This window comes from Trichophyton rubrum (assembly GCF_000151425.1).
Source record: "Trichophyton rubrum CBS 118892 genomic scaffold supercont2.5, whole genome shotgun sequence".
NCBI classification, from domain to species: domain Eukaryota; kingdom Fungi; phylum Ascomycota; class Eurotiomycetes; order Onygenales; family Arthrodermataceae; genus Trichophyton; species Trichophyton rubrum.
In genome coordinates this window covers 1095793-1112379 of record NW_003456424.1, presented here as the reverse complement: position 1 = coordinate 1112379, position 16587 = coordinate 1095793, and the positions used below count along the sequence as shown (strand labels likewise).

Sequence of the window (16587 nt, the reverse complement as noted above, 5' to 3'; positions counted from 1 at the left end):
GCTCTTCATCGTTTCTGATCCGTGGCCAAAATCGCTGCGCTTTCTGATAAAGCTGAGAACGGCCATCATCGTAGAAGACACTCCAGTCCCATGGTGCTATCTCAATGCTTGTGATGGCCTTCAAACGCTGTGGTAGGATCGAATGGGCAAAAGCAAGAAATGTATAGGGTTGTTCGAAACTAAATGTTCGCCTTGCATATAGCACGTCTATGGCTTCGGTATAGCTGCAGCAGTGCATTAGTGTATTTCTTACTGAGCTAGGGAAGACATAACTGGTTATGCGAAAGACTTACATTAATCTGCATGACTGAAGTAAGGAGAGCATGCCAATACCCGGATGCTCGCATGTTACCGGGGCCAGAATATCCTCGACGAAAGTGCAACCTGTCTGCTTATTTGCGTGCACAACATTTTCAGATACACAATTGCAGACATTTACGTCACTAGCAACGGTCTTTGAATCATTTGAATCATGAGTGCAGGGAAATGCAGCTAGTTGCCGGCTATTGGTATGCACTATATGGATCTTCCGACTTCCAACAACATAGTTATATATCATAAGCCTCAGCTCCGCAGGAAGATGAAACAACCTAGACTGCGCCTGGCCGTAGGATGGTTGACCTAGTTCTCTCTCGTTTGCGTGAAGCTTCTGGTATTGCTGCTGGTGTGGGCTATCAAGGGCAGCATTAATTGAAAGAGCCCGTTGCCGACGAGCAGGCAGAGGCAGCACATCCGTTTTGTGGTACTTCTTGAACCTCCTAGTCCATTGGTACTCCCTGAAGGCGACTGAGGTATAGATGTAATAGACAGGAATAATAACCGGCAGGCAGACTACGCAGCATATTACTTGACAGATATCAATTAAGGTATACCAACAATCGCGTGTCATGTTGCAAGGCTGTCAGCAAAGGAGGGGACACAGGGCCGATTTGTGCAAGGGAAATATCAGCCTAATGTAATTTAAGGCAGAGGAGAGTCAAACGTGCTGAGAACCGTTATTAATTTGAAAGTTGATAGTTATTCCGGCTCCATTGCTGATACGAGCCAGTTGGCGTCCCGTATTCCGCCGTGAGCCTTCACAATCCAAGGTAGGTGATTAACTAACTTGTAGTATAAGTTCGATAACTGAATATCGATGGCCTAGGTAATCACGGAATTAAATCTCTGAGGATAGATAATGCATAGACTCCCATTCATGACCTCCATCGCCCTAAGCCTAGCACGCCCAAAGAGAAGATATTATCATTCATGCTACGGACTTCCATAACTACTAATTAGTTGAACGGGCCGAACAATTGGGGGTTTAGCATGCATTGATGTAATAGTTATCAACAACTAATAGAAGCTAGTAGAGAACGCATATTTGAAGATCTGGACAGAGATACGCTCATACTCAGGAAACAGAAAACGATCAATTGGGACAGACATGAAAAAAGAACTGAAAAGGTCGTGTCGTTAATATTGCTCCCATTCAACATAAATCATTAGAATCGTAAGGGACGTTAAGAAATTAGAATAGAGGCAGAAAGTAATAAGTGCGTCATAGGCAGTAAGGATAACTGGGGCTGCCCGTGAGCTTCATAAGCTAAAATGAAGATTAAAGGAAGGGACTCAAACGAGCCAAAGAAAATGGATCGGCAAATGGAAAGTAGAGGAGAGATGAAGTACAATAGGAAGATGCCTATCCAGCCAGTAAAGGGTTGAAGGAATGGTGAGACTGGAAAGAAAGATGGTATCTGTCGGTAGCTGGATTATTAGAACAGTGCCTTTAGCTATTGCCGTGAATATGGTTTGTTCATAAGGGCGATTTCACGCGCCACGGTAGGCCATTCCAGATCTCGTTTGAATGTGTTACCTCTTCTGTGCTGAAGGATCTCATCCCACTTGAGAAGCTCATATCTAAAGGATTTATTATTAGTATATGAGAAGTATAAAGAAACAACTTGGAATTAATGGGAGAAAACGGTAGAAGTGTCGGAAAAGCTTTGAATTCAACTTACACAAATCGAAGATGTGGTTGGATGATGACATTCAGTCTCCTTGCCCGAACAAAACAACTAGTTAAGTAAACGAGTTAGTTATGATTTTTGGATTCAAGATATTGTGCGAAGCTTACTATGCTCTAGGAAAAGATAGGTTCATAGTCTTCATGACCTCAGCGATACATATAGTGGCAGATCTTGAAACGCCAACACGGCAATGTACCAATGTCGCCGTTCCTTCAAATTTACCCGCATCTAAAACCGTGAAGTCAGTATTTGTTAGGCCTTCCGATTATATGCGAGAAGTAGACGCGAGAAAAACATACCAATGAATGCAAGGCATCTCTCTAGCTCCTGAGTCAAAGGGTCAATACCATTATCCTGCACTTCATTGATATACAACAGATTTTCGGCTCCCCATTTTTCAACGTCCTCGGCCATCCAGGACAGAGGTTCCCCAACGCTTAGTATTCTGCGAATCCCCAAGGACCAAAGTAGCTCCGGGTTGGTGGCGTGAGCCAAATTCCCAAGATACATGTAAGGCAATATTCGACTGGGCAAAGAGCCATCCATTTTTGTCATCCAGTTTGGGCTAGGTCGATGTGTTAGTTGTCGAGCCCTTGGATTTGGGCTCTCACTTAGCAATTTTTGTTGAATCCCTAAGAGGAATGTGACGTCAGTTGGATAGGCGAAGAAATTTCTCTTTTTCTCACAATGTAGCCTTAGCCAGGCTTCATGAGCAGGGGCACCTTCGGCATACATGAAATATGCCAGGGCAAGAAGAGAGCTTTCAGTATAACCATCCCCACAATGTATGAAGATTTTGCAAGGTTTCGTAGTAGCTGGTTTCATTGGTATATCACCATCTTTATTCTCAGAAAGAGACTTTCTCCTGCGTGGATTGACAAGTTGATATATCCATCTGCAAGTAGCAATAAAGTCATAAACTTCGGGTTGGCTCCATGAGGATGCCATAATGCTACCTGACGATGGAAATTCAATATGATGCGGGCCTTTATGGAGCTGTGACGATATCTTAGCCAAGTATCTTGTATCGGGTATACTGGCACCGTCGTGCGTTTCAATAAAAACGTCATAATGACTAGTTGGCGGCCCGCCCATGTCGTAACTCAAATCCGGGGATGGCCCTTGCCAAACATTTTTCGTTATCTCGGTTGCCTGAGACATGCTGTACATTTCTAGACGCTCCCAAAGGACTGAGCGCGTGTTAGCAGTGTAAAGGATATCATAAGATGTAAAAGAGAGAGAGAGAGAGGCCTTACAGAAGTCCATAACATGGCCTGTCAAGATCCCGTTTTGGTTAATGGCTACTATATCAGGGTGCTGGTGCTCTATATCTTGAAATGAACCTGTTTCACAGTTAGCTACCATGGGTGAACTCTCGGCTGGTTCTTTTGAAAACATGGGTGGATGGTAACTTACTGGAAACTACAAACGTGTTAAATAGTCTGGTCTCTTGACCAGGATCATATCTCCTCATCCATTCTTCCTGCGCAGTAGATATATCAACCGCAACAGCCAAGACGCTTTCCTCACTCACGTCATCGTCTCCGTATACGATAATATCTGATATAGCAGCAAGTTTTGCTGTCTGAATATGAAAATTTCTGACTGAGAAGCCTTCAGGGGGGTCTGCATCAATGAAACTGGATCCAGCCAGGATTTCGTCAGGAGCAACGGCACCCTTAAGCTTAGCCTTCGTCAAGTCACCACCAACTTTCACCACTGTAATTGATCTAAGGCATTTTGGTATCCGCCGTAGAGTTCTACGACGAGATACGAAAAACGACAGTTGAATCTGGTTCTCAGGGTGTAACCCATGGAGCCATGGGAACAGTTTAGACGGATCAGGAAGGGGTCTTGTTGCTAGATCGTCGAGAGCAATGGCTAACTGTTTGCCATTAATTGAGAATACCGGTGGATGGTTATACACCTGATGGTATCTGTTATCTGGTGGGTATAAGGCAGTTGGGTGCTGAACGCTGAATTGTTTGCTTGAAGATGAGCTGGAAGATGAATAGGAGGCAGCAGGGAGCTTGGAGTTGGCTGGGGCGGGTCCAGTAGGGCAAATAGGTAAATGTTTGTTTGGAATTGGAGTTTGACTGCGGGTTGATGATGCGGTGAGACTGATCGTTGGTGTTCCCATTGGTGGTGGAGTAGGGGTTTGTCGCACCGTATGGTGCTGAAGTATGGCTGCTGCCATAACAGTAAAGAGCAATGCTCCTTTTCTTTGTACGTGGGTAGGTGGGTGCTTTTTGTAGATAGAAGGAAGGAAACGTTGAATTGTTCGTTAAATTTATTGTTGTTTGAGGTCGAGGCCCAGGTACAAGCCAGCTACATTATCTGCCCGATTGACACCCAATGTTGTTGTAGCGTATGGAAGTATCGACGAGGCGGTTGGGCTTATAATTATAAAATGAAGCTCAGGTTGAGATGGGTGATGGCGTGTGCTTATGAGCATAGACGGCTGGGGAATCGATATCCAACGAGGGGTATAGTGCCTAGCAGAGGAACAAGGGTTAGCAGCTGGTTACTTCTGGCTACCATGGCTAAGTCTCGCCAAAACCTTTGATCTCACAATGATGACGATTCTTCATCTAGAGAAAGTGTATATATAACCGACTTACTTGTTTGTCAGACACGCCTCGCTAGATTCCTGTTGACAGTTTAAGCCTGTGGATAGCTAAGAAGCAAACCAGGTAAAACCACCCCCAACTTGTAAGCATGCGGCAACCTCGAGGTAGAGAAAAAAAGAAATGCGATGACGGGTAAGAATAAGGGCGTATATGAGTGACGCGCAGACCACTGGGTTGGGGTGAAGATAGCCCTGGGGTGTAGCTGAATGGGGGGGGGGCGGGAAGAAGTAGTATATGGATGGTGGATGGTGGAGGAGTGGAAAAGAAGGGTCGGAGGCGGGGATCAATGGAGACAAGGTAATGGGTACTTCGGTTAGTTAGCCGCCACCCGCAAGCGCGAGGTACTCGGTACAAGCAGCCAATAAGGTTTTGAGTCCAACTGGAAAGAACGCGGAAAAGTGGGGATGAACGGGGCCGCTAGTCCGCTTTTGAATGCTTTGGAAGTTGAATTAACCAATAGGGGCACGTGATGTATGCAAGCTTCTGGTCACGTGCAAAGTTTAAATAGAGGCCGAAGAAGGTAAAGTTGATATCAAAAGAAAGGAGGCTTAGGGGTGCGCTGAAGAAAGAGGGAGAGAACGAGGCGAAGAAGAGGCGTGTACGAGGAGGACGAGGGTGAGAGTGTTGAGGAAGACGAGGTGATACGATCATGGTGTGCTTGGAGCGAGGTAGCTGGCTGGTTCAACGGCTTTCCATGATGTACCGCTGCGGAACATCCGGAGGTGCGACAGGTCAAGGATGCGACCTTGATTCCGTGTTTGCACCCTAAAAACAAGAAAGTACTGCGCTCGTAATGCATACTCACACCGGGGATGGACAAGGGAATAAAAGGAATATAGATATTGTGGTCCGCCCTCCATTTATCGGCTAACCAGCAGAAGTAAAACCGCGAGGGTGAGGAAGTGTGTGGGTTACACCGTTCTGACGATCTGCTATCCGCAACTGTTTCTATCTCCTGGCTGCTCGTCTTCGCTCTTGATCAGTTACATGGTAGTATGTGGAAGAACTCAGTATACATAGTCACCATGGTGCCACTGGTGGAGACACAGTGGAGCAGAGATACAAAGTGAAGCGTCCCAGGCCACATCGTCACTCTCGGGGGTTGCCTTAATTCACTGGGCCAAGTCGGACGACGCTAGGATCGAGGAGTTGATCCAAGTACTCCGTACGAGCCTTCTGCATTCTATTTCAATTCACTTTCTGGCGCTCGAGCAAGCCGATAGGGTACTTGTGTATGCACGCTGGTGCCCAACTTACATCGCTCGAGCTTTGCAAGATCGTGGCGTCGCTTAACGAGACACATCCAGGAATGGAAACGACGCGCGTGTTGGACAGCACAACTAGCTCGTCACTTAGTTAACAAGTTAACAGCAGGTGATCAAAAAAAAAAAAAAAAAAATTAAAAAAAAATTGAGAGGATGGCTTCCCACGCACCCCTTGAAAGGCGATGCCTATTTAGAGCGATTTGCCCGCAGCCTAACTGACGCTGTGACGGTATTCCAACAGGGGCGCTTTACGTTAAGCGTTGATTTTTCGTTGGTATCTCCGAATCTTAACTTGCCAAATAATCCTTTAGTTTAGAGTAGAAGGGAACTTTTCTGATAATTATAGTTTAGTTCCCAATGCCAGTGCTAGCAGTGAAATGCTCTAGCTTCGATAGTTGGTCATCCCCCACTGTTCTGGGTACAGAAGGATCTGTAGATGGTCGAAGCATTCGCCATTCATTATCCCTGATATAAGAGCTTCCAGAAGATAACACCCAGGTGCCATTGTTCCAATATGTGCCAAAGGCAAAGCACACTGCTCCTCCACCTACGATCAAGATCCTGCCGCCTCCAACCGGGATGGAACTGTGGCCAACCAAAAGCGGCCGTGCATGGACAGGAGATCTCCAGGACATCAGAACAGATATTTCACTGGTATCTTCGTACTCAAAGACGCTGAGGTCCAGGGTTAAGACTTCATACTCGTGTGGTATACACCCATCAACAGCAATTCCTCCGATGAGAACAAGGCTCTCTCCAAGTCGATGCGCCGTGGAACCAAAACGACTAACCCATTTGGATATTTGTGGATGAAAACCTTCCAGTCGAGCCTTCTCATCTGTTAATCGGATATATATATCCCCAGTATCATCAGTGAATATCTGCCATGTCCAAAAATCATCTAGCACTAAGCCATCTTGAGACATTCCTCCAGTAAGGACTCCTCTCCCCTTACCAATGCTAGACATGACAGATCCGAAGCGCGGCATGCAAGAGCCACCATTTTTCGATAATACTGTCCAAGTTTCTATGCCGCTGTTGTTTCTCCACAGGAAAAATTCCCCACTAACAGTGCCATTCGACGATTTTCCGCCGTAGACAAGGACACCTTCTTCGCCGGTAGGAAGCATAATAGCAGTTGCAGAGTGTCGAAAGGATGCAGTTGGAAAGGGACATGATTGTCGCCACGTATCCCCTTCCATTAACCAGGTATCATTTAAGGCCTTTGACGGTGCGGTTCTACCCCCAACTAATAGATATCTGTTATTCGACATCTGCGTTATGCTATGGCATACCCGTGCTGGGAGTGACTCTGGTGGTACACATTTTACGGCAGCATACGCGGCATCTGATTGCACATATGTATCAGTAGACGAAAGACGAGCTTGTTGTCCCAACCCCGCATGAAAACCAATTTGATCACCAAAAGAAAATAAGGCTCCAAATCGCTTGTGATGGGTTGGACCTGCTGTAAAATTAGCAGTCATCCGGGGTTGAGTATCCAACAGTTCTGTAGTTGTATTAATGATCGCTTCGTCATTGCTATTGCTTGCTGTCGCCCGCGTACTAGCTCTGAGCAAGAAATAGTGTGAAGCAAACAAAGCAATCTCTTCCCACTCATCAAAAGCTTCAAACTGGTCAAGAGATGCTCGTGTTTCAGCGTCTATGAAACTGGGGTCACTCCAAGCTTCCCACAAGCTTCTAGCTCTTGCTTGCTTCCAGCCCACTTTGAGGAATCGCTGCTCCTGCTGGGTTAATGTGGGATATTTATGAATTGACTGAATCGGAGCACGCCATTTGGTGAAATGCGCTACCATGGTTCTTGCAAAGGGATGGTCAGGGCCATCTGGGAAGAACTGCTCCAACAACCCAAATTGGGTATCTGATAATAAGCTGGTTAGCATATACTCTTCAATTAACCCAGCATCGTATAAGAATGTAAGAGGAGAATAAGCGCTGACCATTACCCAGTCTCGCAGCCCATGATATTAAAGCATCGGCGGCCTTGACTGCCATATAAGTTAAAGCTACCTCAGCAGTGCACAGTATGGAGTATTCAGATGTGTCCACTTCAGATTTTAGCATTCGTTCCAACTCTGAAAGGTTTCCAAGATCGCATCCAATTCCAATATACTGTTTGGCACGGATAACAGGACCACCCACACTCGATGAAACTGCGTCAGGGATAAGCTCCCTGAGCTCAGGGCTTCTTTGTATGGCTTCCCATTTTTCCAGCATCATTTTGCGGTGATCAATCTCAACAAATATGGTATCTTCACATAGACTTGGATTCTGAGAAAGTAATTGAAAAACTAATGGGTCACTATACAAAACAAATTAGAAGATTGATTGTGTTAATGAAGTTCTTTCATTCAGTCTCCGAGATGCTGGAGGTTACAACTCACAATCCACATCCAAAATTAATGACCAGTTTTGGGCGTCCTGTCACCTCTTTGAGGAACCCTGTAACAGTATGCTCAATAGCAAACATTCGCAACCAATACCCCCGGTTTATCAAGGGAGCTCTGCGTGGGGAAGACTTGACAAAATGCCGAAAGAAGTGAGGTTCCTTGTAGTATATTCGCTCAACGCTACGTTTGGAGACGATACTACTTCCATTCGTCTAGAATAAAGTCTTAGCAAGATAAAAAGAGTGAAAAAAAAAAGCCAATAAAAACGCTTACCCCCATCACCATGCCCGCTTCTTTCTCCGTCTGGAGCTCAGTGATTTTGTTCCTCATCATAGCGCTACTTCGGTCCTCTCATGAAGCTCACACTCTGCAACTGCGCGCCAACACAGCCCGTGTTATGATAATACCATGAGCCCGGTTGGTCAGGACCAAAGGAGTCCTGAGAAGGAAAAAAGATGCCAAGTCTCGATAGAAATAATATTAACTTATCGATAAGAGTCACATGATATAAGCCTCAAAAATGATCTGTGCATCTTCCCGTGCGTCATATGATGGGCGCTAAGCCGCTTTCGGCCAAGCCACCCTGCACCTGCGTATGACTTCCGTCACTTTTCCTCTCATCGGCGATGTTTGCTCAAAACACCAACTCGTTGCGTTTGCCAGAGTCGCCATTTCAACATTCGGCAGAACGTTCAGCATACCTCCAGCAGTACAACAATATTGCCTCCTTGCCTCCCCCACCAACTGGCCACCTCGCTACCAGCTTTGTGTCTCTGGCCGCACAGTTCTACCTACTCTTGGATGATGCCTGCCACCTCGGACGCTTGACGCAACACTCCAGACGCTCGGAGAATTGGAGACCTACCTCGACATCCTCCCAGAGGTAGAGACGACGTACGGAGTTTTGAAGTTATCCTCGCTATCTGTGGCATTGGGCTGCCTGAGCAACTCTCCAGTCATACTATCTTGTCTACATTTTCGACTCCGCTCTCTACACGACAACTTGGCGCATCATGGCGATGAATTTTGTCACATTTAACCAGGACTATAGCTACCTAGCTGTCGGTATGACTCTTCATATGGATGGCCTTTCGTACTGGAAACATCTTTTAACCCGTGCGGACTTGTGCAGGCACCGCGAAAGGCTTTCGCATATTCTCGACCGACCCCTTTGTGAAGAGCTATGAGACAAAAGAAGGAAATATCGCCATGCTAGAGATGCTATTTTCCACATCTCTTGTCGCACTGATACTCTCTCCTCGCCGGCTTCAAATCACGAATACAAAGGTGAGTGGATAATTCACTTGAAGAAGCAGAGTTGCGGTACATTCTACCTGATGGAATGGCTAATGATTGCCTGAATATTTTAGAGACAGTCGATTATTTGTGAACTGACCTTCCCTACAACTGTGCTCGCTGTGCGCCTCAATAGAAAGCGCCTAGTTATCGTACTGGAGGATCAAATCTATGTCTATGATATCCAGACGATGAAACTGCTGTACACGATTGAAACATCACCAAACCCGAACGGTAATACTACATATCTAAGACTTCTTTTTCTGGTTAACTCACGGACCCAGGCTAATACATATAATTTAGCTATTTGCGCTCTGTCTCCATCGTCTGATAATTGCTATCTTGCTTATCCGCTTCCGCAGAAGGCTCCTCCTCCATCGTTCACTGCTCCTACCCACACTCCTCCAGGAAATTCACATATTGCTCCCACGAATGGAGAGGTGTTAATATTCGATGCCCAAAAGCTTGAAGCCATCAATGTTATAGACGCGCATCGATCACCACTGTCGTGTATCTCATTGAACAATGATGGTACCATGCTTGCTACCGCATCTGATAAGGGCACAATTCTTCGTGTCTTTTCGGTCCCTGACGGCCATAAGCTGTATCAATTTCGCAGAGGATCGATGCCATCGACTATATACAGCATGTCATTCAACACTACATCTACCCTGCTGTGTGTCTCATCTGCCACGGAGACCGTGCACATCTTCAAATTGGGCCACCAAGGAACAGCAACCGGCTCCCCCGGTTCAACTGGAAGCGCGAACAGTTCACCACCGGGAAGCCGTCCGCGTGCGACTTCTGGTAGCAAAGGGCCAGACATGGATGGATTCTTGGGACGCAAACATGATGGTACGTTCATGGGTTTGATAAGACGCACCTCACAGACACTCGGAACCTCAGTTGCTGCCACGGTAGGCGGATACCTGCCTAAAGGTGTGACGGAGATGTGGGAGCCAGCACGCGATTTCGCCTGGATTAAACTGCCCAAGCATACCACAAATTCTCAGCCACGGTCCGGGCCTGTGAGAAGTGTTGTTGCAATGAGTAGCAATACGCCGCAGGTGATGGTGGTGACGAATGATGGTGTCTTCTACGTCTTCAACATCGATCTTTCGAAAGGCGGCGAGGGTACACTGACTAAACAGTATTCGTAAGTCCAGCTTCCCCTTACTTTGAAACATCTTTTCTCTGTTTGATATTCCGTCGATTTATGGCTAGGCCCGCTAATTTGATTACGTTTCTAGCGTCCTCGACTCCAGCGAGAGACTGGGATCGTCAGCAGCTGACTCCTGACCTAGCCAGACTGAAATATGGCAGCGTCCAATGAGAAGGAAAAAGTGGCTGAAGATAAGTAAAACCACTAGCGATGGGTTGCTGGTGGGCTTGCGGGTACTGCAGCGGGTGAATCATGTCAATCACGCTTATCTCTCCATCTCGACGTTTTAAAATCATTTCTCCTGTCTTTTTATCATTTATTTTGGTGTCCGGATTTCGTCTCAAGGCAGCTCACTCGTTTCCTTTCTTACGAACGAATTGCATCTGTGTTTTTTTTATGTGTTGCAAGGGCGTTTGATCGTGAGGGTGTATGGATGTTTGTCTATTTAATTGCTACTGCTGCATGGCTAAAGCAGTGTTCCCCCGGTACTCAAATGTATGCATTCTATCTCTCCCCACGAAGATCGTCCTACCCAATTTTGTCTCCCCTGCGGGGAACATGTTTGTCCAGTCAATCCACAACGGAGATCATACAAAGGGAGATAACTAGTATAAAGTCATGCATGAAAGGGAGCGAACTGTACACCAAGCCCGAAGACACCACGATCATCCGTCCGTATCTTTTGGCCGACAGCTCGCAATGACGCAAAAGAGACACCATCTGATCGCTCCCAAGCGTTCATCGTATTCAGGTTGTCTGCCGTAGTTATTCCGGGTTTCCGGCCATCAGAGAACGGCCCTCCTTCGCTGCCGGAGACAAGGGCGCACCCAACCCCGGCACCCGCAGAAGGAGGGCCAGTCCAGGGTTCACCGGCTTTCCCAAATTTCGTCGATTTATGGGCCTTCCCAGCTCCACTGAGGTAAACCACGAATCCTCCAGCTGCGGTCCTCCATGCGGGATGATGGGCTATCCGTCGACCTAGGTCAACCGGCTTCGACCCGCCGGATGCTAGGCTCCCGGAAGATCGAGTTCCAAGTTGGCCGTAGACTCATGAAGTCTCATATATATAGGCTGCGTCTTCTCGCCATCTTGTCAACATTATTGTCCTCGCCATTGTCCTCTTAATGCGAGTCCTCTATCGTCGTAGGACATTCCGTATAACTAGTTAGTTATATAGTTGGTTATCCGGAACAAAGCAACTCGGGCAGCTGGTGGGCAAGATGAGCGTCCCGCTGACGACCCTCAGCCAGGGCTGCATCGACTCGCCTCCTCCCCAGCCGGAGATGAGAGAAGGTATGCATTAACCGTCTAGTCAACCAACGGGATAGACCAGTGCTGATAGTTTCGATAACTACTGCTAGTTGACGAGGAGAATAGACATGCTGCTTCGATCAATTCATCTCACTCGAATCTGCCGAAATGGAACAAGCCGGCTATCAATCTGTGGAGGTTCGCGGCGGCGAACTATACCTTTATCATCCTCGGTGCCAACGATGCAGCGTATGGGGTGAGCTTCATCATTGTCGAGAATCCAGCCAAGGGGTTGACAGATAACTAACTGACTGACTCTTTTATTTTGATATCGGTTAGGCTGTGATACCATATGTATGTATTACAACCCCCAACTGCTTCTCGGCGTCGAGCTAACTGAAATATCTAGATTGAAAAACATTATAATATCTCGTATACAGTTGTCTCTCTGATCTTCTTGTCGCCTCTGGGTGGCTATGCAGCGGCAGCGACATTCAGCAACATGATTCATATGAAGCTGGGTCAGCGTGGTATTGCTTTCCTGGGGCCATGCTCGCATATCCTGGCTTATGTTGCTGTCTGTCTTCATCCACCATATCCAGCCCTTATCGTTGCCTTCATTTTTGCTGGTTTCGGTAACGGAATTGCCGATGCAGCTTGGAATGCATGGATAGGTGGCATGGCAAATGCAAATGAACTCCTCGGTCTACTCCATGGCTTCTACGGTCTAGGAGGAATGCTTGCTCCTCTTATTGCAACTGCTCTTATTACCAAGGCCGGATGGGAATGGTACGAGTTTTACTATTTGCTCGCCGGGGCCTCCTTCTTGTCTCTCGCCTTTTCCCTCCCGGCATTCTGGAGTGCAACCGGATCCAGATATCGAGAGGCTCACAGTGACTCATACGATGAAGTCGAATGTCATGGAAACAATATCAATGCCTACACACCTCCGGTACAGGTAAACAAGCTTATGGTTAAGCTGTTGGGCAAGACCAGGATGGCAGAAGCGTTGAGTAACCGGGTAACCTGGATATGCAGTATCTTCCTTGCAATTTACGCCGGAGCAGAGGTCGGATTGGGAGGTTGGATTGTAACCTTCATGATAAATGTCCGACATGGTTCACCCTTTGACTCTGGAGTCACTGCTACAGGCTTCTGGCTGGGGATTACACTAGGTCGGATGATCCTAGGGTTTGTTACCCCTAGATGCTTCAAAACAGAAAAACATGCCGTTGTGTTCTACCTTGGATGTTGTATTGGGCTGGACCTGGTATTCTGGCTTGTCCCTAATTTCTATGCTTCTGCTATCGCTGTTGCATTTATGGGTTTCTTCCTAGGGCCGTTGTTCCCAGCAGGTGTCGTTGCAGCAACTAAACTACTACCAAGAAACCTCCACGTTGCTGCTATTGGTTTCACATCGGCCATGGGTGCCTCAGGAGCAAGTACTTTGCCGTTTGCTGTCGGTGCCATCGCCCAGGCAAAAGGAGTCGAGGTTCTGCAGCCGTTCATACTAGGAGTACTGATTCTCTGTTTGTTAGTCTGGATGTGTCTACCCAGTCTTCCAAGGAGCAACATTCGCATTTGAAACTGCGGGATGGGATAGAACATAGGGGTATATATGGAGGCGGAAACTTCTTTAGTCAATTTCAGTCTAGGAAATCAGGGAGGATAACTTATGAGAAACGAAACGCATTATAGTCATTCAAAGACTGGGTTAGGCATATATATTGATATATATAAACAATCCAACACCTTATACATGACATCACAGCGCACTTCCAGCTATCTCATTCAGGTAAAGAAGTCATTACTCCAAGGTCAAGCGGTAAAGAGAATACTTCAGGCGTTTTGACAACACACAAAGTCGCCGCCGCCAGGACAAACCGGATCTAGCATATGTTAGGTGCATCATACGGGACATCAAGCATTTGGATATTCAACCTACCCGGGAGTACGGTTCCTATGCACTCGTTTTTCCATTTGCATACCGCATTCCTTCCCTTGCCCGGACAGGGAGAGATCTCACATCCCCACACATTATTCCCATCAAAGGGACAGGCCCAGTTCTTTGTCTCCGGAGTTCCCTGGTACGCCCATCCATGATAGGTATTGGTGCAGACGTTGTGATCCAAGCAAATACAGCGATCTGTGTTCCATTCTCCGTAGCATCTACCACCCACAGCAGCAAATGTGGGTGTAGGCAGGAGTAAAAGTGTGGCAAAAAGAGCCTTCATTTTCGAACAATCTGTCCTTTGACTTCGCGAGGGTAATGTCGAAGAGTGATTCTGCTTGGGAATGAGGGCCAAAATCATTGTTTCTTGATGATGAGGCTGAGGGACAGTTAGGGTATATATACTTGGACTATTTATAGTCACTCTTTGGATATCGTATTTCTCGTGAATCTCTTATCATTCGATGTCTATGGTTGGGCAGAGATGGGTGAAATGGCTTTGAGGAGCTGGAAGATCGTCATTTTACGAGCCAACATCAAACGATCAGCCACTCATAACTAATTGCTGCCTGACACATGGTCAATTTTCTTGATGGAGAGACGCTTTTTCATCGTTGTCATCTGGACCTTGCATCCAACGTGGTTACTCTGGACATTCCTGGTGAAATACCTTGAATGTTGTGCAGCGATAAACACCAAGCCCTGTGTTTGTATGAAGAAGCTATATAGTCTGCCGACGACCTCCCATTTGTACGGAGTACTTCTTTGATGAATAAATAGAGATAATCAAGACAACTGCTTTTGTGCTCCCCGACTCGTTTCACGCTCGTAGGCAGTTGACTACATACCCGCTTCAGAGTGTTCATTATTTTCCTTCCCAGAAGCAGAAAATAACAAGTTAACTAGTTAACCACGTCAACACAAGGTGAAGCAGTTAGTTAATGCAAGACAAGCTCGGGATTATGAAGGCAAATACTTACTGAGCAGCGGCCTGCCCAAGTTATAAATAACCAAATAGCCGAAGAGTGCTTGTATGTACTTCATCCCAAACTAGTCCTTGCGCCCTCTAGAGTCCCAACGTTCGGACGTCCCCAGGCCAGATGATATTATTCCTCCATCCTGATACCCTTTCCAGGTCAAATATCGCTCCTTTGCCGTTCACGATACGAGTAGCTGGAGGATGGCAGTGGGTCGGCCTGCTGCCACGCGCGTGATGCATCCCACAGTGCAACGTCGAGGGACTGACGTTCCACATGTTCACCAATCGAAGCCATGCTGAAAACATGTCGCTGGCACCGTGGTAATGAGCTTCAAGGATCCAGGACGGCTGGACTCGATCAAGGAACAAGGGGACAACCAATCGCCATATCTGGGCCCTATTGGAGTGTTACATTCCACCGCAGGGGAATACTAATATAGCTGTTTTCATTTGGTTCAAGAAGCCAGTGACAGCTTTGCCTGCAGGTGCTATAATTCCGCAAGGATAATAATACACGTTTCCCGCTTTGTCACTGCTGTTCAGAGCTGCAAGAGAGACATGTACCCATGGCAACTGCTATAAAGTGCATGCGCCCTCCCATGTCTTCAAGTTGTCGGTTGAAAATATTGTCCTGCGTTTCCTTCCTCCGCATCTTTTCATACAGAGTTGACATATCCAGGCATCTCTAAAAAATGCGCCTTCACTCTGTCCTTGCGGTGGCTACAGCTGTCGGCTGTGCGGTAGCCCATGAACCTATCATCCAAGTTCCCAAGTGTCCCTGGAATGCTCTGATTAATTTCGACAAGACTGTTCCTGACCAAAAACCCTTCCCACGGACGACCATTAGGCTTTGCTATAACAGCAAGACATTCAGCTTGAAGTTCGAGGCAAAGGACGAAAAGTATTTCTACTTCGACCCTTCCCACAAGATAAACGATGATATCTGGAAATATGAAGTGATGGAAGCCTTTATCTCTACCGGCCATGCCGATCCTTCAACATATCTCGAATTTGAAGTCAGCCCCAACAACGTCACATACCAGGCCTTTGTCTACAACCCATCCAAGAACCGAGCAGACGGCGCTCCATTTGACCACGCCTTCATCAGCAACCCCATAGCAGACGGAATCACCTCGAAGACATCTCTTGCTCAAACCCAAGGGAAGTGGACTTCAGACGTGCAGATCCCTCTTGCTCTCTTTAATGTGGACACTCCCCGCGGCTCGAAATGGCGCATGAACTTTTTCCGCACTGTGACTTCTAAAGAGACTTATCCAGATCAGATCTTGGGTGCTTGGAATTCACCAGACAAAGCTAGCTTCCATATAACGTCCTTTTTTAGAAAAATTGTCTTTGTCTAGAGGCAGTCTGGTGGCTGAATACGGCTCTGTCCAGAGTTGACACGCCATGATTTAATGCGGAGATTGGCCCTAGTTAGCAGCGTACAGCTCATGTGCAAGACGACCTTATCCATGGCAGAAGATTTAATTTATTTATAAAGAAAAAAAAGCACCTCTGATGTTATTTCAGATATTCATCGTTGCTTCGTTGTCTTCGTCGTGGCCAAAACTGTCAAAACAAGAATATTAGTCAAGCTCAGGCTCAATGAACCATCACGTGATTGGTCGTGGAT

At 46.7% G+C, this 16587-nt stretch overlaps 6 protein-coding genes across 6 annotated transcripts; 3 read left to right on the top strand and 3 right to left on the bottom strand.

Moving 5' to 3' along the window:
- Window positions 1-289: 289 nt before the first annotated feature.
- Window positions 290-889, bottom strand: TERG_05157 (uncharacterized protein; the record flags this gene model as incomplete). The annotated part of the gene is made up of 1 exon (XM_003234512.2): window positions 290-889. One exon carries the CDS (start codon window positions 887-889, stop codon window positions 290-292), a length of 600 nt encoding a protein of 199 aa, XP_003234560.2.
- A 1372-nt stretch (window positions 890-2261) lies between these two features.
- On the bottom strand, window positions 2262-3407 carry TERG_05156 (uncharacterized protein; the record flags this gene model as incomplete). Its single annotated transcript, XM_047748381.1, has 1 exon — window positions 2262-3407. The coding sequence occupies one exon, from the start codon at window positions 3405-3407 to the stop codon at window positions 2262-2264; it is 1146 nt and encodes a 381-aa protein (XP_047604362.1).
- A 2844-nt stretch (window positions 3408-6251) lies between these two features.
- TERG_05155 (tRNA methyltransferase PPM2) lies at window positions 6252-8645 on the bottom strand (the record flags this gene model as incomplete). The annotated part of the gene is made up of 4 exons (XM_003234509.1): window positions 6252-7786; window positions 7866-8227; window positions 8310-8527; window positions 8589-8645. 4 exons carry the CDS (start codon window positions 8643-8645, stop codon window positions 6252-6254), a joined length of 2172 nt encoding a protein of 723 aa, XP_003234557.1.
- A 683-nt stretch (window positions 8646-9328) lies between these two features.
- TERG_05154 (uncharacterized protein) lies at window positions 9329-10910 on the top strand (the record flags this gene model as incomplete). The annotated part of the gene is made up of 5 exons (XM_003234508.1): window positions 9329-9380; window positions 9448-9602; window positions 9686-9845; window positions 9915-10767; window positions 10862-10910. The coding sequence occupies 5 exons, from the start codon at window positions 9329-9331 to the stop codon at window positions 10908-10910; spliced, it is 1269 nt and encodes a 422-aa protein (XP_003234556.1).
- A 1083-nt stretch (window positions 10911-11993) lies between these two features.
- TERG_05153 (uncharacterized protein) lies at window positions 11994-13609 on the top strand (the record flags this gene model as incomplete). Its single annotated transcript, XM_003234507.1, has 4 exons — window positions 11994-12066; window positions 12135-12280; window positions 12364-12378; window positions 12434-13609. The coding sequence occupies 4 exons, from the start codon at window positions 11994-11996 to the stop codon at window positions 13607-13609; spliced, it is 1410 nt and encodes a 469-aa protein (XP_003234555.1).
- Window positions 13610-15646: 2037 nt separating this feature from the next.
- On the top strand, window positions 15647-16315 carry TERG_05151 (uncharacterized protein; the record flags this gene model as incomplete). Its single annotated transcript, XM_003234505.1, has 1 exon — window positions 15647-16315. The coding sequence occupies one exon, from the start codon at window positions 15647-15649 to the stop codon at window positions 16313-16315; it is 669 nt and encodes a 222-aa protein (XP_003234553.1).
- Window positions 16316-16587: the final 272 nt, after the last annotated feature.